A 25,692-nucleotide genomic window follows, 5' to 3' on the forward strand; every position below is an offset into this window, starting at 1 on the left:
TCAAGATCAGCGTACCCCATTCTGCTGCCAGAACAGCTAGTAAATGTCCTCAAGATCAGCGTACCCCATTCTGCTGCCAGAACAGCTAGTAAACGTCCTCTGAAGATCAGCGGACGCCATTCTGCTGCCAGAACAGCTAGTAAACGTCCTCTGAAGATCAGCGGACGCCATTCTGCTGCCAGAACAGCTAGTAAATGTCCTCAAGATCAGCGTACCCCATTTTGCTGCCAGAACAGCTAGTAAACATCCTCAGAAGATCAGCGGACGCCATTCTGCTGCCAGAACAGCTAGTAAACGTCCTCAGAAGATCAGCGGACGCCATTTTGCTGCCAGAACAGCTAGTAAACGTCCTCAGAAGATCAGCGGACGCCATTTTGCTGCCAGAACAGCTAGTAAACGTCCTCAGAAGATCAGCGGACGCCATTTTGCTGCCAGAACAGCTAGTAAACGTCCTCAGAAGATCAGCGGACGCCATTCTGCTGCCAGAACAGCTAGTAAACGTCCTCAGAAGATCAGCGGACGTCATTTTGCTGCCAGAACAGCTAGTAAACGTCCTCAGAAGATCAGCGGACGCCATTTTGCTGCCAGAACAGCTAGTAAACGTCCTTAGAAGATCAGCGGACGCCATTTTGCTGCCAGAACAGCTAGTAAACGTCCTTAGAAGATCAGCGGACGCCATTTTGCTGCCAGAACAGCTAGTAAACGTCCTCAGAAGATCAGCGGACGCCATTTTGCTGCCAGAACAGCTAGTAAACGTCCTTAGAAGATCAGCGGACGCCATTTTGCTGCCAGAACAGCTAGTAAACGTCCTTAGAAGATCAGCGGACGTCATTTTGCTGCCAGAACAGCTAGTAAACATCCTCAAGATCAGCGGACACCATTTTGCTGCCAGAACAGCTAGTAAACATCCTCAAGATCAGCGGACACCATTTTGCTGCCAGAACAGCTAGTAAACATCCTCAAGATCAGCGGACACCATTTTGCTGCCAGAACAGCTAGTAAACATCCTCAAGATCAGCGGACACCATTTTGCTGCCAGAACAGCTAGTAAACATCCTCAAGATCAGCGGACGCCATTTTGCTGCCAGAACAGCTAGTAAACGTCCTCAGAAGATCAGCAGACGCCATTTTGCTGCCAGAACAGCTAGTAAACGTCCTTAGAAGATCAGCGGACGCCATTTTGCTGCCAGAACAGCTAGTAAACGTCCTCAGAAGATCAGCGGACGCCATTTTGCTGCCAGAACAGCTAGTAAACGTCCTTAGAAGATCAGCGGATGCGATTTTGCTGCCAGAACAGCTAGTAAACGTCCTTAGAAGATCAGCAGACGCCATTTTGCTGCCAGAACAGCTAGTAAACGTCCTTAGAAGATCAGCGGACGCCATTTTGCTGCCAGAACAGCTAGTAAACGTCCTTAGAAGATCAGCGGATGCCATTTTGCTGCCAGAACAGCTAGCAAACGTCCTTAGAAGATCAGCAGACGCCATTTTGCTGCCAGAACAGCTAGTAAACGTCCTCAAGATCAGCAGACGCCATTTTGCTGCCAGAACAGCTAGTAAGCATCCTTAGAAGATCAGCGGATGCCATTTTGCTGCCAGAACAGCTAGTAAGCGTTCTCAGAAGATCAGCAGACGCCATTTTGCTGCCAGTGAGACGCCATTACCATAGCGGCGAGGTGCGCAAATGGCAAGACCACCTGCGCAAATGGTGGGATGATGGCCACAAATTAAGGCCGCACAAATGGCGAGGGCGCAAACACACACAATAATACCTCGGATTATGAGTGCCTTAGTTTACGAGCGCTTTGATTTATGAGCAAAAAAAATCACTAAAGATGCCTTGGTTAACGAGCGGTGACTTGGTGTAAGAGCATCCTGTTTGTACAAGTCGAAGACGTGAGCATGGGTTCCCTTTGTTCACCACAAGACGAGAGCACTCAGAGCGTAAAACAATGCGAATGGGGTCTCAAACTGGTGTCACACTGGACCTTTTTCCACCAACCGCAGTGGCTGTAGGCACAGCTGGCAATTCCAACTTCTCTGGGTGTGCGTCACACACGACCAAGGTCGGTTGCCCATATCCACAACGTAAAGAAACCATACGCCCTGTATCCACATGGCGCCGTTTGCAAAAGTAAGGGCTGTTGTGGCTTGTGCTGCTGTTACTCAAATTATGGACCTGTTGCTACAGTTAAATGGAAAGAAGTGGTTGTGGGTAAGATCATGGCTTCAAAGACGCGAGGACAGGAGTGTTTACCCAAGCCAACAACTCGCTCCCGGTTGGGCATACAGGCAACCGCGGTTGCTCCTAGCTCCAACAGTTGGAAGAAAATGCCCAGTGTGACACAGCCTTCAGTCCATGTTGTAAACTTGCAGAGGTAGGAGTGTGCGATCTTTGTGTTTTCAGCACTATATTATTAATATAAATAGTATATTTTTTATATTTATATTATTAGACACAATGAAGTTCTGATACAGTACTTCACATTTTTTGTTTCAAAGCAAATTAGTGGTAAACACAAGCCTATGTGAGAATGTACACGACAGCATTCCATGGTTAGCAAATCTAGGCACTAAACCATTAATCAATTAATTGTTAATTAACGAAGTTAACATTTTCGTTAACGATTTAAATTTTAAGTTAACTTTGGAAATCATTTTCGGAATAACTAACTTCCGTTACATTTAAGTTCCGTTAACTCAAGTCCGCTAACCCAAAAAATTCATAAAAACTGGTAAACGTTTAAAAGTTTCTATTATTTTCAGATTTTAAATACAGATGTAGAGTCTTAGCATATTTAATAATGTATGCATCATTCTTTAAACCCCGATATAACGGCACTTATTATTATAAATAACTTTTCAATCAAACTTCGAAGTGTGAGTTCAAAATGATATTTTATGCATTCGATATTTAAGCAGTTATTTTCTATTAATAGATCATATAAACTTTCTTTAATAAACAATTAAGATATTGCACCATCGCATGCAACGCAGCGCTATATATAAAAGGAAGTGCCGGTAGAAAAAGGATTCACTTCACTTTGGAGAGCTATTACGGTTACAACGTGAGTATCTGTTATTATAGCGATATCATTAGTGTTAATTGAAAGAAAATGAATGTCAAGTTTCATATAATATATTAAACATTTGCATACATTCATTTGATATTCTAGTATTTGCATAGCCAAATTATATTTTCGATATTGTAAGATCTGGTTTGTTAATTACTAATTAGCCACATGTTATATAATAGTTTCAAATATTTATAGTTTAAGATTTTAGACTTTAGTTGATGATAAAGGTGGTTTTAGAGCAAGAACTGATTTTTTGTTTTTATCTATAATAAAAATTAACGTTAACGATTTAACGATAACTTCCGTTACATTTTTAAAGAATTAACTGATTAACGGTTATCTAAGTTAATTTTTGTTTAATGGATTTACGGTTAACGAAGTTGAGTTTTTGATTAACAGTGCCCACCACTGATAGTTAGTATAAATACTGCAACAGCACAAAACAAAACAGTTTCACAATAAATATCTGCCATTCATTTACACAACATCTTCAAACTTACGGGATTGTAATCCTTGTACAGGGCATCGAGGGCTACATCTTCTTCCTCATCTTCCTCCTCCTCTTCCTCCACTTCCTCCTCATCTATTTCTTCCTCTTCCTCACCCCCTTCATCGTCATCATCTTCATCTTGGTCCTGCTCACCCTCCACCACCACGCCATCATCTTCCTCATTCTCACCTTCCCCAATAGCTTCCACTCCATCCTCCTCCTCTTCTCCTGTATGAAAAAAATGAAAATGTTAACTAGCTGGGAGCAGCAACCTCACTGCCTTATAGATACCCTCACAGCATTGGCAGTAACCAAACTACCCTGTGAGCGCAGGGTACACTAGCCACTGCGTTGAAATGAATCTAAAGTTCTTTGATTATATACAACCAACACTCAAAATGCAATTTACATATAGCAAATTAGCAGGGTCATGTTAACTAGCACAGCATTCTAGATTGACCACCACAACCCAGTAACATCAGTTCCTCTTCCTCCTGTGGTTATTTATCACTGCTCATCTTATGCTATTTATGTGAATAGATGATGATTAATGCATGCAAGCACAACATTACTTGTTTGATACAAAACATGATACATTCCAGATGACTCAAATACTTGTCCTACCCTTACCCCACCAAAACAATCATGTTACCCATAGCTCAGTTCTCAAGCTCTGTGGTTTAAAATGCTGTGTGTGCTGCTGTGTGATATTTTTGCCTCTCTACCAGTTGTTGCAAGAATTGGATTTGATGGACTTAATGATATGTTGATGGAAGTGAGCGAGCATAGCACAAGTGGGGACACAGCCACAGTAGCCTCCATGTGCAAGCCTTGGAACAATCATCACACCAAACATCCCATTCTCCAACAAGGTGAGTTTTATATTACTAATATCAAATAAATAACAATTTCTAGTAATTCTGCAAAAAAAAAAGTTCAGAAAAAAAATATATTTTGGAGTTATGCATTGATCACTGCTGATGAAAAAACATATATATCATATACCATCCCTATTAAAGCTATAACATAAAATTAAGAATTTCCTTTTAACCCTTAACCAGAGCGTCCGCCGTGGATTTTTTTTAAAAAGAATTGATAAAATTGAAAAAATTCAGATGTCTTCATACATGCCTCAGCTAGCTAGTGAAAAATAAATAAGAAGAAAATAATGAATGGCTGAATTCCCCCCTCTCCTCTCATCACTGGCGTCACTATAAAACACTTGCCCATGAAAATGCACCCAGGCCCCGATCTGCTGAAAGCCTACCAGCAAAAAAACAGGAAAAAAAAAAAAAAAAAAAAAAAAAAAAAAAAAAAAAAAGAAAAAGGGTACAGAACATGTCACATTGTCACATTGAAAAATAGAAAGAATATTTGTATATGGCAGCTAGGTATCTTGAGGCTACCAGGCAGCAGGCTGGCAGAGCAGCAGGAAACTGAGCTGAGTCTCCCGGAGGACAGAGATAGGAGCTTCATGTCTGCTTGTGACCACAAGAAAAAAAGGACACCATCAGACAGAGACGTCCTCAAAAAAAGAGAGAACTGAATTCAAGAAGAAAAATAACCACCAGGAGCATCTAGTTTTTAAGGGAGACTCTTTAAGTCACAACTTAACTCTCCTTTTTAAAAACAGATTGTTTTTTGTCTTTCTGCAATAACCCCCACACTATTTGAATTTTTTAATAATCAATATAGAATATACTAAGCGGGAAGCGCAAGTTTTTTTTTTTTGAGTTTTGTTTTTTTCTTTTCACTAGAATAAAAAAAAAAATAAAAAAATAAACACAAAAAGAAAAAAAAAGAAAAAAAAAAATCAAAATTTAACAAAGTAAATTAAAAAAAAATTTTCAAATTCTGAATCTTTGATCTTTTTTTTAAGTTTCTTTGGTTTTTTTTCAGCAGTGGTCATGTAGGAGATTAGATAAGAGTTCTTTTGTTTTTTTTTTTATTTTTTTTGTTTTTTTTTTTTCTTGTATTTATCATCATAGATCTGAAAGTAAGTGTATATATATTCACCATAAGCATACATTTCATGAATATAAATCAGATCAATATAATAATAAAAGAAGAATTAATGACACCCCCTTAAGTGAAAAAAAAAAGTAAGTAAAAAAAAAAAAAGAGAAAAAAAAAAAAAAAATTTTCAAGCACATTTTCTGAAAAAACTATTGTGATATTTATAAGATAAAATAAAAAGAAAATAGTGAAAATAATAAAATAAAAAATAAACAAAACAAAAAGGTATGTGCACATGATGATGGTGTATGCCATTATGTATGTGCAAATTTTACGCAAACGCGAGAAGCCAAAAAAAGAAAAAAAACATTATCCATCACAACTAGTTGTGTGTTGAGCCTGTCAATATATGCATATATTTATAGTAAGGGTGTAATATTAGTGTAATTTGTGAGAAAAAACAAAAGAAAAATGTCAACATAAAGAAGGAAAAAATTAAACAAAGAAGGCGTCCACATGGAACACTAACTTTAACTAATGGGAGCATACATCCAGGGAACATCCAACACCTCACCTCACCTCCAGCACTCCTCCCAGCGGTCCTCCGAGTAAAGCTCCTACACCCTGCCTGTCCATCCTCAGTCTCCCAGAAGGATCGCCGATTTGTCCCAGCGCCATGTTACAAGGTCTTCCCTGTCTCTTCCACTTGGGGTTGTTCTCGCGTAGAAGAAAAACTCCTGTGAGCCGGATCGGCATCCGGGAGGCACAACAAGTGCACGTATAGTTGGTGTTAGCATTCACAGACTAAGCCGGTAACAGGCCTCAATTCAGTTTCACGAAGTAGTCACTGGTTTGACATGAAGTCATTCCAGCAATACTCCATAATCCTGCAAAGGCACTAGGTACCAAAAGCATCAACACACCTCTCCAAGTCACTATTCAGCCATACAGTAAGACAGGGAGTACAAACGACTTAAAAGATTTGAATCTCTGTCCGCCTGCATATCAACAATGCCATACACTTGTATTGACCGAGCCCATAACACCATGGGTCAGGACAATCCTCCAAGTAACTTTCTGATAAGACCCACCGTTGTTATGCACTATGCTACCAATGTATGTGAAGCTTTTGGTGATTTTGACATCCTCACCACATGCATGGACAGACTGAGCTGTGTCATCCAGCAAGCCTTCAAATGACTGGACCTTGGTTTTGGCCCAGGAGACCTTCAGTCCCAGAGGCTTCGCCTCATCATGCAGCACTTCAAGAGCCATCACCAGAACCTAAAGCGATTCTGTGAAGAGTATAGCATCATCAGCAAAAACAAGATCAATGACCTTGATGTCGCCAACAGATGCTCTGTAATGACTTTGATCAGTAACTTTGCCTAATACCTAGTTCATGGAAGTGTTGAAAAGTAATGCAGCGAGGACGCACCCCTGCCTCACTCCTGACTTAACAGGGAAGATGCCAGAAACATCTCCCCTACACTTCACAGCACTCTCAGTCCCAAAGTAAAGACCAGTCATCAGGTCAGTAATCCTTGTAGGAATCCCATGGATCTGCAGAATATGCCAGAATGCCTCATGATGCACTGAGTCAAATGTCTTTTTGAGATCAACATAGGCTGTGAGCAACCTTTGTCAAAACTCACATCGCGTTCTACAAGGACACGAAGTACTAGGATACCATGAATTTTTTACTTGACGGGCGTGAACCCAGATTGCTCAGGTCTCTGAAACTTTAGCAGATGAGATTGAATTCAAATCAGCAGCAGATGAGCAAGCACCTTGCCTGGCACACTGAGCAGTGTAATATGACTGTAACTGTTGCAGTCCTGTCAGTCTCCTTTCCCTTTCCGGATAGGGACAACTAACCCCCTTTTCCAGTCAAGAGGAATGGCATCAGACTGCCACACAGCAGACAACACCACATGCAATCCACGAATAATGGCTTCATCCCCAGCTTTCAACATCTCTGTGCTGATATTACAGATCCCACTTGCCTTTCCACCCATCAACTTTCTCACAGCCTCTCTCACTTCTGTAAGTGAGGGTAGAGTTTCATCTATTGGTGGATCAGCAGCTGCCACCTGCAACCCAGCCAAAGGGAGCTGTCCACTTGTGGGTTCTACAATGTACAGCTGCCCATAGTACTCGGCCCAACAAACCCGGTGCCCATCTGCATCTGATACTATCTGCCCATCAGCTGTTCGGATAGGACTCATCTGAGATGTGGATTTGGAGCGGAGCTTTTTCAGAGCTCAAAAGGAAGGTCTAAGGTCATTTGCATTTAGACAACCCTCAACATCCTCAGCAAGATCTCTGACATGCCTCTCCTTATCCCTCCTCATAAAGGATCTAGTCCTTCGTGACAGAACCCTGTAACCCTCCGAGTCCCAAGCCAGCCTGGCACCACGACTCTACATTCTCCAGTGTCTCCCTCGAGGCAACACCACTCCTAGATCTTGGGCACTCTCCAATGCATTCCTTGGCAGCTTTGAGTGACAAGTGACCCGCAGGCAGAAATATTGGTGGGATGCATAAAAGGACGAGTGTTCTGCATGCGGATGCCTCCGTTTTCTTTCCTATCCCTTGTTTCCTCGTGACCTTCGCTATTGTTCATCATCAGAAACACACTAATTGACAACCTTAGGCCTAAATACACACATACATAGGCCTAGAGGCTAATTCACACAGCCAGTTGTAAATAATAAAGGACACTCTCTTGGATATATCTAGTGAGTTTGCCTTGTCTAGAGAATGAGATGCGGACGACCCACAGCTCTCGTCGTCAGATTCTAACCTTTCTAACCTTTCTGATATTTTGCCTCAAGGATTCACTTCAACCCCCATCAAGCCACGAGGTCCTCATCCAGCTGCCCTGCCCATTCATAAATTGTCTGACTCAGGTGACGCCAACTCCCCACTACGTGGGACGCATCGCATCACCTCAAAATCAGGCGCTAAAAGCTGTGGAAAGTTCCAAAGATGCTGAAGTACGCATGTATGGGTGCCACCCACCACATCGCGCCACTTCTGACATGCCTTGATGTCAGTACAACTTGATTTTTTCATCAAAATTTACATTTTTTGTGATTGTTTCTTCGATATCTACAACTTTTGTTCTATGAAATTTTTGGTCCGGTGAATATGAAAATTCAACTTATTTTCAGTTTATCGTAATTTCCCGAGTAATTACAAAAATAATTTATGAAATGTTTATACCATTAGAACCAGCTTGAAATTCTGTAAAACTGTTATTAAATGAGTTTTAAGAGAAATGTACTTGAAAAACAGCTGTTTTTTGCGATCTCCAGAGGCACCCATTAGATTTTTTTGTGTCCTTTAGGGGTTAAAGGTATCACACAACTTTCCAGGGTCTACCAAAGTATGAAGCACTTCAAACCAGTGAGACTACCACTCAGGGATGGAGTGAATGCAAGTATTGTGTATTCAAATACGAATACTTCAAATTCCAACAAATACAAACTTGAATGCACTGAAACGGTTTTAATTTGAATACAAATATGAATAAAAAAGTATTCATGAATACTCTCAAGAATACTTTTCATTGAAAATACTCCCTAGGCATAACTGGGTATAGAGCTGTTCTCAAGTTATGCAACAGTAAAATGAGCTTATGTACACACATTCACCTTCCACACTGGCAAGTGGCAACTAAGTCAGACTCCAGACACCACGCTGCCACAGCCTGCAAACTTGTACTATACACGACGATTACACGTTCACCCAGGAGGCTGGAGTTGTAAGGAACAATGGCTGTTATTTCTGATAATAAATCATGAAGTATCCGCCAGATTATTAGCAGAATACAAATAATTTTCCCTTGTATTCGAATACGTATGAAAACACTTTGATTTCTATCAATATTTATTCGAATTGAAAAAACACGTCCAAGTGAATCAAGTAGTAGTTCCAGGGGTCAGCATGAGCCAAGAAAAGATGGCGCCACTAGAAAACACTTGCCTGCACCATGACGAGCTGGGGCCGACCACCATACAGGCCCTTCAAGAAAGCCTACTGGTGCTAAAGGCCGACACATAAAAATATATAAATAAATAAAAAATAAATAAATAAATAAAAATAAAAAATACGAATATGAATAAACCCAAATACAGTATTCATATGTATTTGAATACTCCATCCCTGTTATCACTGCATACTCCTGCACGCACACCTGGTCTCTCAGTTTCTCAAAATGGAACCCTGGGGGTTGCATCTTGAGAATTCTTTGGACCTGATGTGTTGCTTCAACTTCGTAACAAGTCTGTGGTCAGTAGCAAAGAACTCAGCACTCCAGAAAACCCTACAGTTCTGGAGGATCCTCCAAAAAGTACTAAAAAGGATGTGATCTATCTCCTTTGCCACACCGTCAACTAGTCCAACAACGAGGCTCGTATCTCTGGAACCAGAAACCAGCAATCCTCAGCCTTCTGGACTTGCAAGGTTCAAGAGTAAACTGTATAAGTTTCTGGTACCAGAGCCATGGGGACAAACACATAACTCGTAGCCATCTCTCTCTGTGCCAGTAACTGCATTGAAATCACCCAAGACAATCAGTGTGTCACGCAGGGTGCACTGGTCAACTATAGGGTCAAGCTTGGCATAGAACACCTCTTTTTCCTCAAGTCCACACATCTCAGTAGGGGCGTACACTGAAATAAGAGATGTAAAGCCGACAAGGTGTGCTTCAACCTCACCAGCATCATACACTCATCAACCAGAGTAACCCCAACGACAGAGAACTGGTCAGTTAGAAATGGCTATAGCTACTCCCTTGCAACGAGCACCATCGCTCTGGCCTGACCAGTAGTAAGTATGACCCTCACTACTGATCTCTCCATTACCAGGTCTCTTCATCTCAGAGAGCCACTATGTCAACTCTCAGCCTCCTGAGCTCATCTGACAGACAGGGTAGTCATTGATCATCCTAGAGGCTCATGACGTTCCAGGCACCCATACAGAGAGCCCACTGGAGATTAACCATGGACCTGGCTCGACAAGCTCGTGTCTCATCTGCACCACCCTGGCAGTCCTCAAGGGAAGGGGGTGGGTGCTTATGGGGCAGACCAGACCTGTCAAAAGTACTGAATGCCATGTTTGTGTTGGGAGGTTCACTCTCCCACACCCCCACCCACCACAGAGCCCTACAAGGGGAGGCTGATTGTTGGGCCTAAAAGCTCAACAGCCCCAGGGGTAGCAGGAGAGTATATGCGGCCACCCCCTGACACAGTGGTGGCCACTTGGCTATTGGTCACCAGCTAGCAGAATAACCTCTCCAAGCCAGGAGAGGCAGCCCATCTTGGCCATAATAAGGGACCAAAGAGGTGTGTTGCTAGCCACAGCACACGACTACAGCATCATTCAACCTCCAGGACTTCCATCTCCCAGCTTTACAGGGACGCCACACATGGCAAACACATAGGAGGACCAAGGTTAAGGGCGGACCAACCCATCCTCACGGTTTGGTACATCTAATGAAGAGAGGGATTAATCAGAAAGAAGAAAAGAAGGATACAGCTCAGGGTGGTTGGGTGCACTGTGTTACTCATCCAGATAGGCCTGGCTTTCCACCAGCAGGTTACTCATCCTTTAGGGGTTAACTTGTAAGGATTTTTTTTGTTGTAGTCTAGAACAGTGTGGTCCAACTGTGGGCCCACGGACCACTCATGACCCGTGAGTTGATTCTTTGTGGCCCGCAAGTACTCATACTAATATACTGATTAATTCTATAATATGAAAAAAAAAAAAACATAAAAGTGTCTGCAACTCCAAAGTTATGTACAGGGGTGTGGGGTCAGAGTCAGAGTTGGTGGAGTTACCCACTTTTGGCTGGAGTCGGAGCGTGAGATGGTGTGGTTGGGTGTGATGTGTGGTGTGGTATGGCTGGATGAGATGTCGTGTGTTGTGGTTGGGTGTGGTGTGAGGTATGTTGTGACATGGCTGGGTATGGTATGAAGTGTGATGTGACTGGGTGTGATGTGGGTGAGTGTGGTGTGAAATGTGGTGTGGTTGGGTATGGTGTGAGCCGTGAAGTATGGAGTGACTGGGTGTGATGTGTGTAGTGTGACTGAGCGTGATGTATGGTGTGGTGTGGCTGGGTGTGATGTATGGTGTGGTGTGGCTGGGTGATGTATGCTTGGGTTTGGTGTGACTGAGTATGATGTTTGGTGTGGTATTACCTGGTGTGATGTGTAGTGTAGTATGGCTGGGTGTGATGTGTGGTGTGGCTGGGTGTGATGTGTGATATAGTGTGGCTGAGTGTGGTGTGTAGTGTGGTGTGGATGGGTGTAATGTGTTGTGTAGTGTAAGGTGTGGTGAGGCTGGGTGTGGTATGGTGTGGTGTGGCTTGATATGATGTGTGATGTCATGTGGCTGGGTGTGGTGTGAGGTGTAGTGTGGCTGGATGTGATGTGTATTGTGATGTGTGATATGGTGTGGCTGGGTGTGGTGCAAGATATGGTGTGATGTGTAGCATGGTGTGGCTGGCTGTAATGTGTGGTGTGGTGTGGCTGGGTGTGGTATGTTGTGGTGTGGCTGGGTGTGGTCTAGTGTGGCTGGATGTGGTGTGAGGTGTAGTGTGGCATGTGGCAGGAAGTGATGTGTGGTGTGATGTAGCTGGATGTGATGCGTTGTGTGGTGTGACTGGCTGTGGTGTGTGGGTGGTGTAGCTGTGTGATGTGTGGTGTGGCAGGGTGTGGAGTGGCAGGGTTTGATTTTCCTACCACAGTACTGCAGAAAAGGGGGAGGGGGAGGAGTCAGAGTCAGGGTTGATGTCGCAACCTTAAAATTTCCTAGAGTCAGAGACAGAGTCATAATTTTTATATCCAACTCCATACCCCTGGTTTTGTATGTGGAGAATTAATAACTATGGTAGTAGGACTAGGTTACTTGAATAAAATTGCTCCAGGAGAGTGAGAATCCTGCCCCATGACCATGATTACAAAGTAGGAACATGTGTGGTATGCGTCATGACCCACGGCCAGCTTCACAAGTGCACGGGACACATCGCCTGTCAGTTTAACTCAGGGTTTTGTTTCGTCACATTGTGTCTCTAACACTACCTACCTTTCACAATGAACACAGGCAAGAAAGGAAAGTTTATTGAGGTGAACAGTGTGTTTAATATAAAATGGGAGGAAGAATATCTTTTCATAGAAAATAATGGAAAGCTCTATGTGTTGTATGTCAACAGACAGTTTCTGTGATGAAAGGAATATAATGTCAAGTGGCATTATGAGACATTGCACAGCACGCAGTATGCTCGGGATGTCAGAAAATCTTGCAGTGATATTCTCATGAAATTAATGAGCAAACACCAGAAACAGAAGGAGGTGATATGTATGTTAGGAAACCTCGAGTCTTACAGCATCATATGAAGTTGTTATGATGCTTGTGAAAAACAAGAAATCATTTAGGGATGGAGAATTGATAAAACAGTGTAATGTGAAAATGGCAGAAGTGTTTGGGGAAGAAAAAGCAGCCAGAAATTTTGAAAGTCTGTCATTATCTCATCAAACAGTTGAAAAAGAGTAAATGAACTTTAAACACATTTCTTTAAAACTGAAAGATATAATGAAACACTGCAAATACTTTTCATTGGCTCTAGACAAGAGTGCAGACATAGTGACAAAAGCCAGTTGCTCATATTCAAACATATTGTGGCTGAGGATTTCATGGTACATACATGAAAAGCTAGTCAAGATGCAACCCTCAAATATTTCAGATATTTATGGTGCTCTCAAGTCAGTTGCTGATGAATATGAAGGATTTGAAGAGTTCCTGACTTCCTGTATTGTAAAAGATGGTGTCAGAGCTGGCAGTAATGTGGAATAAGTTGGCTTGCTGAAGGAAAATGGAGTTGACCATCACACTACACTGCATTATCCATCAAAAAGCATGATGTGGCAGGCTATTACACATGAGTGATGTCATGCAGAGTGTTGTCAACATAGTGAATCTAATCAGAGGTGGTAATAAGGAACAGACACACAGAAAATTTGTCTTTCCTTGAAGAAGTTAATGAAGAATTCAGGGATCATCCACTGCACTCAAGTATCAGGTGGGTGAGTGCTGGAAAATTGCTCCAGCATTTCTTTGCTCTTTGAAAAGATTCTCTCATTTGTTCAAAATGAGCAGTTGAGCAATAAAGGTGTACCAAACTCAGCTGCAAGACAAATATTTTCTTTGCTTCCTAGCATTCCTAACAGACATGACAGCCCATTTGAATGTGCTGATCCTGAGAGTCTACAAGGAAAACAAAATATTTTTCATCAACTTCGACACATTAAAACTTTCCGCCAGCTGTTGCTATTCAGTGCATGCTTAAAAAAGAATGATCTTGCACACTTTACTTCTTGTCAAGAACTCATGACATGATATAAAGTTATTTTCAGGTTTTGCTAGAAAAAATGAAAATTTATATTGTGAGTTTAAGAAAAGATTTAGAGACTGAAAAACTGAGACCCAGTCTCCTTTTATTTAACAACCCCCTGGAAGTTGTTGTGGAGACCGAGCTATCAGAGCTTAAGCTTGAACTGTGTGAACTGCAGTCCAACCCATGCTTGCTTGCAAAGAAAAATTAAAATCCAGGTTACCAGTTTACCTTCCCCAGGTTTCCCTAGGTACCCATTTATTGATAAGCCAAAAAAGGAGGATAAACAGATGGGTGAACTACACGCCAACAGTCCGGGCTGGGATTCGAACCTGGGTCCCTGAATTCGTATCTAGGCATGCTAATCACTGCACCACAAAGGCAATAAACTCTAGTGGGGACTAACAATCCACATTCTTTCTTCCCTCTTCCCCTTTTTAACTCCTCTTCCTAGGTCTTTCCACAACCCATTTTCATTATCATTTCCATATTCTGAAGCACCAAACACTTTCAGGCTTGTTTCACTATGTTCGCTGTCATGAAAGCTGGCGGGGATAATCCTTCAGGGATGGACCCGCGGACTTGACATGAATGTTTTGGTGCGCCGCTCATTGGCCTGTTGTTTACAAAATTAAACCTGTGGCAAATTCTGTTTGCCATGACACAGCCTACTATCTCTCACTCTGTTACCTCTTTAAATCAGCACTGTTGGTATCTAAATGTAGTTACTCTTATAATCACTCTTCTTTAAGGCTATTTATTACCCACAAATAACGTAAATACATAAAGGATTAATGATATCACGATAAAAGAGAAAAGGAGGTTCTTGCATTAGGCCAATGCTTTCGCTATGACTACTAAGCATCACTACACATTAAGACTAAGTCAGGACTAAAAATATACCAAGAAATGTTACATTGAGTTAATGAATGACATTGTGTAGACAGTAGCCTAGCATTTTGTAGTAATAGGAAAAGTAGGGAAAGGGCTTGACAGGCCTAAAAATATTAAGCTTGCTGCTTCAGTCACAGGATATTGTCTGTTTACATGTAGTTCCAACTTAGTTTTGTTATGAATATCATTCCAGATTTATCAATAATAGTTCAAATGTCACATTTTTATTAATAAAAATATTATTGCATTAGTTTTTGTTGCTGTTACCTTACAACTCAAAAAGGATTTTGGTAGGAATACAAAGTCAATTTCCGGCACGTTAGAGCAAGTTAATAATTGGCCAATGAGCGCAGAGTACCATTACCCAAGCAATGATACCAAGTCCGCGAGTCCCACTCTGGAGGATTATCCCCGCCAGCTTTCGTGACACTAAACGATAATAACTAATGGATACCTTTCTTCTCCAGACAAATTCTATAACTTTTCTCCTCTTCCATTCTCCAATCACGCATACAACCATAGGGAGCTCCTACCTCCTGCTCATCCCCTTCCCTATAAAAATGGGACTCTGCTCATGGCCTTTTACTGTCCACCCCATGGCTTTTGTAGTGTTCATTCCAGGAGGGTCTCAGAGCATCAAATCATCAAGGAACTACATTTACCACCACCAAAGTTCATACACTTGCAAAAATATCCTATATAATAAATAAAAAAAAGCAGATTAATCATAAAAATAAAGTACTAACAGTACCCACCCTCCCCTCTAATTCCACCATGTAAAAAATATAAGAAAAAACAATATAAAAGAGTAAAATCAAGAAATGTAGCATACTGAAAAGGCCACCTTGTGAAGGCAGGGGAAGACTTGACTACTATACATGTGGTAGCCCTAGTGATGCAGCTATATTAAAACAACCCAACGTTTTGTTTCATGAAAAAAGCCATATTGAATACCATTCTGCCACTAGGCAAAGCTACTGAAGTACTATACTATCAATATATATAAATCTGGTAATTACAATTGTCTAAAATTTACTAATAATAGAAGTGTATCGAATTCAAACTCACCATCCTCTTCCTCCTCACTATTGTCTTCTTTGTCAAACCTGTGAAAAAAAGAAAAGACCTATCAATAAAAAATCTTCTTCATAATTTTCATGATTCATGATTCTTTACTACATGTCAAATTAACTTTTGAAAATACAGAAATAAAGTTTGAAGATATCAGTTCTAACCCTTTATCCAAATTTATACTCTGAGATTCATCCCTGGGTTTCTACATCATCCAGTGTTGTTATGTTACTTGCTTTACCAAGGCCATCTTGAGAGGGAGGCCTCATCCCTAAGGGGACAGTTAAGCTGTGACTAATGCCCTGTAGGTTGACCGTCATTTAGAGGTGGGTCAGCTGTGGTCAGGAGAGGTCATGCAGTTTTGTGAGTGATGGCAAAAAAGTTATGGTTAGGAAAGGTCATGCTGTTTTGAGACTGATGGAAAAAAAATGTGGTCAGGAAAGGTCATGCTATTTTGTGACACATGGAAAAAAAATTGGTCAGGAAAGTATTGTGTTTTGTAACACAAGGAAAAAACAGTTGTCTGAACATTACCTATGCATTCTAATAAGGCAATAATGTCATGCATGTGTTGTGTTCCCTATAGTAGGGGAAAATATACAACTGCAAAAGAAGTGAATTATCCTTCATGCAGGATAAGCAACTGTCCTCCAAATGGCTATATGCCATTGAATGTGTCCAATATATTCCCAATCAAAAAAGCAGAGTAACTATGTTATTATGTTCAGTATCATCAGACAAAAGTAGGGAGTACTGTCAAGTTGTGTGCACAAACGTTGCAGGAGCTGGAAAGGAAAGGAATATAAGGCCCTACATAACTCGACTATAATTTCCTCTACACATGAACTACATCTAACATGAACTACACCTAAATCAAGCAAATTCAACTCTACCTTAACACATTGCACAAGTCTGATTAACTAATACAAATAATCATACATTAAGCAATAGTATTGTGTTTAATATTTGTTTGTTAACAAAGGCAGCTAACAATGCTCTCATGATTACGACCTAATAAAAGTTTATGTTGTGCGGCTTTTATTTATCAAACAAGAAGAGCAACTTTCCCAACTGACTTCCTACTGCAAGATAAGTTGTTGATATATATATACAGGGGGGTCGTCTAATATGCGAGAATATAGGCGGTTCAAAGCCTCGCATATCGCAAATTCGCATATTAGGAACCTTAAAAAGCATGTAAATAATGGTATATGGGCGGTCAGCCACATTTTCCCAAACTCTTTAACCTAGTATATCTTTTTCGTATCATAGACGTACTGATGAAGAGAACACGTGGAGCCGTCTCACAGAGTAGAGTTGCCAGATTGCGCCATTGTTTATTTCCCTTCCTTCGGGAAGTGAGTAACAGCAAGTTCATTATTTGGTAGGAAATGGATGTTAGCGAAGTCGGGAACATGAAATGAATGAAAAAAAAACTTTTCTCTTACTACCGAGTCAAGTCACCGCTCCCACGTGCTCCACCCCCCAAGGAGGGGAGGGAGGGAGGAGGAAGGAGCGCATATGAGGTGGTTCGCATATCCCAAGTTCGCATATCAATGACCCCCTGTATATATATATATATATATATATATATATATATATATATATATATATATATATTTATATATGGTGTGGGTGGAATTGTGTTATTGTCAGGGTGTGTGTGTGTGTGTGTGTGTGTGTGTGTGTTATATATATATATATATATATATATATATATATATATATTATATATATATGTGGTTGTCTCAAGTGTGTGTGTGTGTTTGGGTTGTGTTGTGGGTGTGTGTGTGTGTGTGTGTGTGTGTGTGTGTTGTGTTGTGTGTGTGTGCGTGTGTGTGTGTGTGTGCTGTGGTGTTTGGTTTGGGTCCAGTGTGTTGTATGTGTGTGTTGATGTGGCCTGGGTGTGGCAAGTGTGGCACCAGCTGATGATGGTGGTGGTGGTGAAATGTGTCAGGTGCGTGTACACACGTTGGCCTGGCTGTGTTTGTTCCCTGGTGTCATGTGTGTGGCCCTGTGTGTGTGTGTGTGTGTGTGTGTGTGTGTGTGTGTGTGTGTGTGTGTGTGTGTGTGTGTGTGTGTGTGTGTGTGTTTGTGGCCTTTGTTGTACACCTTTCCCCAGCCATGTCCACATTCACCAACAGCCCCAGCCTTTTGGCAAATTCAGGGAGCCCAAGCCGTGGATGACCCACACACCAACAACATTCAAACCAAAGGAAGTTTCCCTGGAGGCAGTGATTTATATATATATATATATATATATATATATATATATATATATATATATATATATATATATATATATATATATATATATATATATATATATTATATAGATATATATATATATATATATATATATATATATATATATATATATATATATATATATATATATATATATATATATATATATATATATATATATATATATATATATATATATATGTATGTATGTTATATATATAAATATATATATATATATATATATATATATATATATATATATATATATATAGTATATATATGTATATATATATATATATATATATATATATATATATATATATATATAATATATATATATATATATATATATATATATATATATATATATATATATATATATATATATACTATATATATATATATATATATATATATATATATATATATATATATATATATATATATAGTATATATATATTATATATATATATATATATATATATATATATATATATATATAAATTTATTTTTTGTGTCATTTTTAAATTTTTTTATTTTTTTAAATTTTCACTAAGTAAGCTTTTAATGCGCAAGTAGCTAAACACTATTTACCAAATGATTAAGCTACCCTGAGAGAAGCGAAAGTGTTCACCGCTTGCAGAAAGAATTCAGATTTAGGAGGTTACGTTTTTGGGTGAGTTACATTTGCGGATTGGAGGCATGCGTGAATGTGATGCAGTGTTGTTGTGTTATCTGTATCAGTAAAAGAAATTCTTGCCACAGTAACTGCCAGTGCTCCAAGGGTACTGCAAGAGTGAAGATAAAGGCCGTCCTTTTACTAAGCCTCGTCGTTGCTATGATTACGGCGTCTCACTCGCACCAAAATGCCGTACGCTGATCTTCCTGGTGACATTTAACATGCATTACTAGCTGTCCTGGTTGACGAACTCCTTACAACAGAAGATGAAAACTTGAAAAGGAAGCTGCAGTGGTTATGGTGGCACAGAGGTGAAATGCAATGGAAACACTTATATGTGTTTGTTTGGGCCGCCATATTTGCTGATGACGTCATCACAGCACGAAGGCACTCCACCTCTCAAAGCTGGGAGCCAGCAGATGTGCTGAGTTGGGAACTCGTGCTACCGCGTCACACGTTTGAGAGCACTCGTGACGTTCCGAGAGTCCCGATTCCCTCTCTCAAACGCAGCCCAGGAGTGTTTCAAGAGGGGGCTCTAATTTTATACGGATTTTCGAATAGTACAGGGGGCCTGGGTCCCTAACCCCCGTACTATTTGAGGGACGACTGTATATATATATATATATATATATATATATATATATATATATATATATATATATATATATATATATATATATATATATATATATATATATATATATATATATATATATATATATATATATATATATATATATATATATATATATATATATATATATATATATATATATATACAGTAAACCCTATGGTATCCAGGTTAATAGAGCCACGGGGGCACCCAGATATAGGAAAACCCCGGATATGGTGTAGGTTAAGTCTACGGACCAGAAAACCCAACTTTCACCTACCACATTTAACCCCTTCACTACGGCCGGGCTAAAACAGCGTCCCGTGCTGTATCTGAGATCGCCGTGCGCGCCAAATTTCAAATGTCGCTATTGAATATAACAAGTTTTCAGCCATAAACTCAACATAATCATTGTGTATTATATATGAAACACAAAACATGCAGAATTAAATGGTGAACATAAAGAAACTTACTACGGCCAGGCCAAAAACAGCGCCCCGCGCTGTATCTGGGATCGCCACGCGCACCAAATTTCAAATGTCGCTATTGAATATAACAAGTTTTCAGCCACAAACTCAACATAATCATGTATTATATATGAAAACATGCAGAATTAAATGGTGCGCATAAAGAAGCATGAATTAATTGATAATTTTGAGATGTAGGCATAAATATAAAGATAAAACAACTCGTATATTGGCTAAAGCGCGCCAGGACGCAGTATGCACGTCCTCAGATATGGTACGGGGCACGCAAGGACGCAGTATACGCATCCTCATGTTGAAGTGGTTAATATATCATCAGCACAAACAAAGCTACTTAAGATCACACCCGTAAACCCACGACAGCCTTCCACGCCCACGCATACGTATATATATGCAATAAGTGCAGGGAAGATATGTTATAGCCGTAAAAAAGAAAAATATGTTATGGGCTACATCTCAGCCGTTTGTGAGATAATAAGGATATATATTCTCGGGGCGGGGTGCCCCGAGAATATATATCCTTATTATCTCACAAACGAAGCTACTTAAGCTGGAGTGTGCAATGGTGTTGGAACATGTATTGTGAGCGGGAGATTTAAAACTGATCAACTGTTTTGGTGACGATTGCACCACCAACATGGACTGTGAGCTGCCGCAGCGACGATTTAGCACTGAAAAGGTAAAACCACTCAAAAAGGCGATCTTTCTTATTCATAATTTTCTAATTTGTAAATTCTTTCCGAGTTTAAATTTCAACCTAATATATATATATATATATATATATATATATATATATATATATATATATATATATATATATATATATATATATATATATATATATATATAGATATATATATATATATATATATATATATATATATATGGAACTGAGGAGGGAGAGAGGAGATCTGATTGCAGTATATAGGGTGCTGAGTGGAATGGAAAAAGTAGACAAAGAAGATCTAATAAAATGGGATACAAGAGAATCAAGAGGCCATGGCAGGAAGATGAAAGAGGAAGCCTGTAGAAGAAACATAAAGAAGAACGATTTTCCACAATGAGTGGTGGAGGCCTGGAACGGCCTGGAAAATGATGTGGTCCACGCAAAGACGATTCATTAATTTAAGGCCAAGTTAGATTATAGAAGATATATAGACAGGACAGTATGAGTGTAGATTCTCTCCCTTATACCACAACTAGGTAAATACAACTAGGTAAATACACACAAACACACACATATTCAAGGAAGGCTTTGGTTGAGATATGCCAACATAAATATATGATGGTATCAAGTGGAGATAAGCTAAATTGTTCAAAAATTGTAAAAAAATAATGCATTAATGTGATAAAATGCTGTTGAATAATGGATTGCCTTTCTCCTGTGAACAAATACATGATTGACAGCGAACTCACCCATCAAGGTACACCAGGGAGGGGACGAGTGCAAACATCTTCTCTCTATAGTTTTCAATTTGCAGTACCTCACAGTTGAATAGGTCCAGGTTAAACAGGGACTTTAAATGCCTCTGTGTGGGGGGAATATGAAAAAATGCTGTAACAGATGGTCTTGCACATCAGAAATTACCTAAAAATTTTAAAATGCAGATGAATCACTAAATAATATAACATTTATCAATCTTTCTAGTCTTTCATTAATGCCAATGGGGTACTTAACCTACCAGAGGCTCCAGTGTTTCCAGGTCTTTGATTCTATTGCCAGAGAGGTTGAGATAAGCCAACTTGGGAAGGCAGGTTAGGGCACTCAGTCCTCCAGAGATTCGATTGTCACTGAGCTCCAGCTGTAATGAATTAATACTGTATTACACTGGGTGCCTATCACCAAGTATTCAAACTTACCTTTTTTTCAAGACTCATACATGATAAAAGGGGTAAGATACTACTAATAAAAAATCAATTCACTGACACCATTCAAAATATATATATATATATATATATATATATATATATATATATATATATATATATATATGTATATATATATATATATATATATATATATATATATATATTTATATATATATATATATATATATATATATATATATATATATATATATGTATATATATAGTGGTACCTCGTGATTCGAACACCTTTCAATTTGAACAATTCCCAATTCGAACACATTTATCAAACAAATCTTGTCCTCCAATTCGAATATGCGTCGCAATTCGAACACAAACAAACGGCTGCAGCCAGGTCGGTGAATGTGATCCTGCGAACTCCAGCCTCAAGAAACGCCAACCCGCAACTGCCATTTTTTCACGCAAGCTCCCTTGAAAAATAACCCAACTGCTGGGAAAAACATGGACCTGGCAACGCTGGAAGCCACTCTTGTCAGTCACGCTTGCGCTCCCCTGTTCTGAATGCCACTCTTTGTTGTTCTTGATATATTTTGCATATTTTCTTGAATTAACCCTCATTATGGCTCCCAAGATAGTGAAAAGTGACAGTGCAAGTGGTGGTAGGAAGCTTAAGCATTATAGTATGGAAATGAAGAAGGAAATAATACAAAAACATGAGAGTGGAGCTCGTGTTTCTGATCTGGCCTTACAGTACAGAATGGCAAAGTCTACGATCTGTACATTTCTAAAAGATAAAGAGAAAATAAAGGCTGCTGATGTGGCTAAAGGAGTGTTTGGTAAATCACAGGGCACAACATAAACCCATAAAAATGTTAAAAAAATATGAGGATTTTGGGGCCAGGAACGGATTAATTTATCCTACATTAATTTCAATGGGATAAATTGCTTCCTAATTCAAATTTTCAATTCGAACAGCCCAAATGAACCAGTTAAGTTCGAATCATGAGGTACCACTGTGTGTATATTTATATATATATATATATATATATATATATATATATATATATATATATATATATATATATATATATATATATATATATATGTATATATATATATATATATATATATATATATATATCGACAGAGTAACACCACCGCTCAGGAGGCCGAGTTCAATCCCGCCAGTGCCACCAAGCTGGATTTTTCAGCCGCCGCCAGTGGCTTAAAACTACCACATGCTGTCCAGAAGACCACCTATCAACCCGGACTCTAGATTCTAGGATTAAAGATGAGCTCGGGAGGCAGCATGAGCCAATGCAAGATGGCGCCACTATAAACACTCGCCTGCCAGAACAGGCTGGGCCGATCATCAGGACCCACCGGGAAGAAGCCTTGGCGACCATCAAGCCCCACGGAAAAAAACCTATATATATATAGGCATGATAAAAAAAAATATATATATATATATATATATATATATATATATATATATATATATATATATATATATATATATATATATATATATATATATATATATATATATATATATATATATATATATATATATATATATATATATATATATATATATATATATATATATATATATATATATATATATATATATATATATATATATATATATATATATATATATATATATATATATATATATATATATATATATATATATATATATATATATCTATATATATACACATTCATTCATCTTTGACGTCTGCTCCTAGGAGCTCCCACCAGGGGATGGCCACAGCAGAAGTTTCCATCTCTCTCTATCCAGACACTCCCTCCTTGCCTGCTCAAAGTTTCTCAAGGATCTTTCACCCCTCTCCCTGACATACTCCTGCACCCTATCTCTCCATTTCACTGGAGGTCATCCTCTAACATTCCTTCCCTCTATCTCACTCACATACACCCTCCTGGTCATCTTACTCTCCTCCATTTGCTCCATGTGGCCAAACCACTTTAAAGTCTGTCACTTCACTTCTTCCACCACTCCACACATCTTCCATTCACCCACGACACCATAGCTGGGCACGATAACAGAAAACCTTATTCCCGATACCCGATAACTGATAATGGAAAACCTTATCGGTGATAACCGATATTCGTTAACTGGAGACACAAATGTAGGTGATAACCGATAACCGATATAAATCCGCAATTCCGATACTAGCAAGCAATAAGTCCGATAGGTGAAAACAATACTACATTGATATTTCAAATAAAAAACATAGATGAATTAAAATTTTCATTATCTGTATTTTAGAAAACTTACAAAACCTGAAAACCACACGTTGACACGTAAATATGCACGGTAATACTAGAAACGCCTGAACCAATTTTGTGTTATTTGGCGTCCCCATCGTCAAAAGCTGGCGCTTTTGTTTACAAACACTGGTCTCTCATGAACTGGCCCATCACTATGTACTTATTCAGTTATTCTTACTTATCACCATTAACACTTTAACAGTCACTTCAGTAAAGAAGCACTGAAGCACTGGGAACCGGAACACTGGCACTCACTCCGTCACTCGAGACACAGCTGAGAGGCCACGTGCCACACCACCACGTGATAACACAACCTATTGGTCTCTGTTTGCGCTCTTTACAACGGGATCACAAATTTCAGGCAGTGAATAATCATTTTTGGGGCAAAGTTAAATGACTTTTCTCTTTGATATAGTAATTTTTGAGTCTAACATAAAAAAAAAAATAACCTAGTTTTTTAATGTAGATGATCAAAGTATGAAATCTCTTCACCGAAGATATTTCATACCCCGAAGTTTTTTCATACAACACCGGGCGCCCGCGCCATGCATGCGCAGTAGGGAGGAGACAACTTTTTTTTTTTTCTGAGGCAGAAAAAAGTAGCGATTATCGCTAGTTTGGTTACAAAAGCAACGAAGATACCAACATGTATATAAATAAGTAGCGGATGGCCGATAACCTGATTTCGTTATCAGCGATAAAGTATCGCGATAACTTATCTCGATAACGCCCAGCTATGCGTGACACATTCCAAAACGCTCATACAAACTTTCATTACTCATTCCATCCATTCTACTCACACCACATGCACTCCTCAAATAACTAATTTCCACTGCCTGCGCTCTAGACCTCTGACTTTCATGTTTTGCATATGTGAGGGTTGGTACTATTATTGTATTTCTCAAATCCCTCTTTACCTCCATGCTCACACTTCTGCCATTCATGATACATCCCACAGACCCTACCACCTTTCTTCCTTGCAATGCCCTTTCTCTTGTCTTTCCTTTTGTACCACCATGCTTACACATAACTGATCCAAGGTACTTAAACTCATTTACCTCCTCCATATCTTCACCATTCAAAATTATTTTGCATTCTTTTTCACATTCAATTCCCACTCTATATGGGCATACAAAATCCACAACCTCACTTCTACTCCACTCACAAACCATCACTTTACTTTTGTTGACATTTATTTTCAGCTTCCTCCTTTTACATACACTATCAAATAAATAAATAAATAAAGATATATATATATATATATATATATATATATATATATATATATATATATATATATATATATATATATATATATATATATATATATATATATATATATACAGTAAAAGTCCTTTAACCTAAGATGGCAGCAGCATTTGAAGAGTAGTTCCCCCCCCAAATGAAATGTCGATATATAATCACTGTCGACCTCAGGAGCGTGGTATAAATATAGCTAAGCCGCATAAGAGATGTTTTAACTGTCGTCTATATTACAAATCCAACTGCAATCTGGAAGTGTTGTTATATTTCTGCTATACAAAACTGACTGACTGAATTTTGGACCGTCTATATATAGTTCCACAGCCGGCCAAGGGTTAATCCAGAATGTAGGGGGTCACAGACCTTCCAGATTAGCATATTTTCCAGATTACCATGA

General features: G+C 39.2%; 1 protein-coding gene across 1 annotated transcript in view; it reads right to left on the reverse strand.

Annotated features, from left to right (window-relative positions):
* LOC127008548 (acidic leucine-rich nuclear phosphoprotein 32 family member A-like) overlaps positions 1–25,692 on the reverse strand; it is a 43,173-nt gene that overhangs the window by 10,588 nt on the left and 6,893 nt on the right. Inside the window, exons 3-6 of the mRNA XM_050880725.1 lie at positions 21,590–21,709; positions 21,324–21,436; positions 15,881–15,918; positions 3,575–3,792 (exon numbers count right to left, since the gene is read on the reverse strand). Coding sequence (XP_050736682.1) covers positions 3,575–3,792; positions 15,881–15,918; positions 21,324–21,436; positions 21,590–21,709 — 489 coding nt within the window. The remainder of the gene's footprint in view (positions 1–3,574; positions 3,793–15,880; positions 15,919–21,323; positions 21,437–21,589; positions 21,710–25,692) is intronic.

This window comes from Eriocheir sinensis, chromosome 4 (assembly GCF_024679095.1).
Source record: "Eriocheir sinensis breed Jianghai 21 chromosome 4, ASM2467909v1, whole genome shotgun sequence".
NCBI lineage: Eukaryota > Metazoa > Arthropoda > Malacostraca > Decapoda > Varunidae > Eriocheir > Eriocheir sinensis.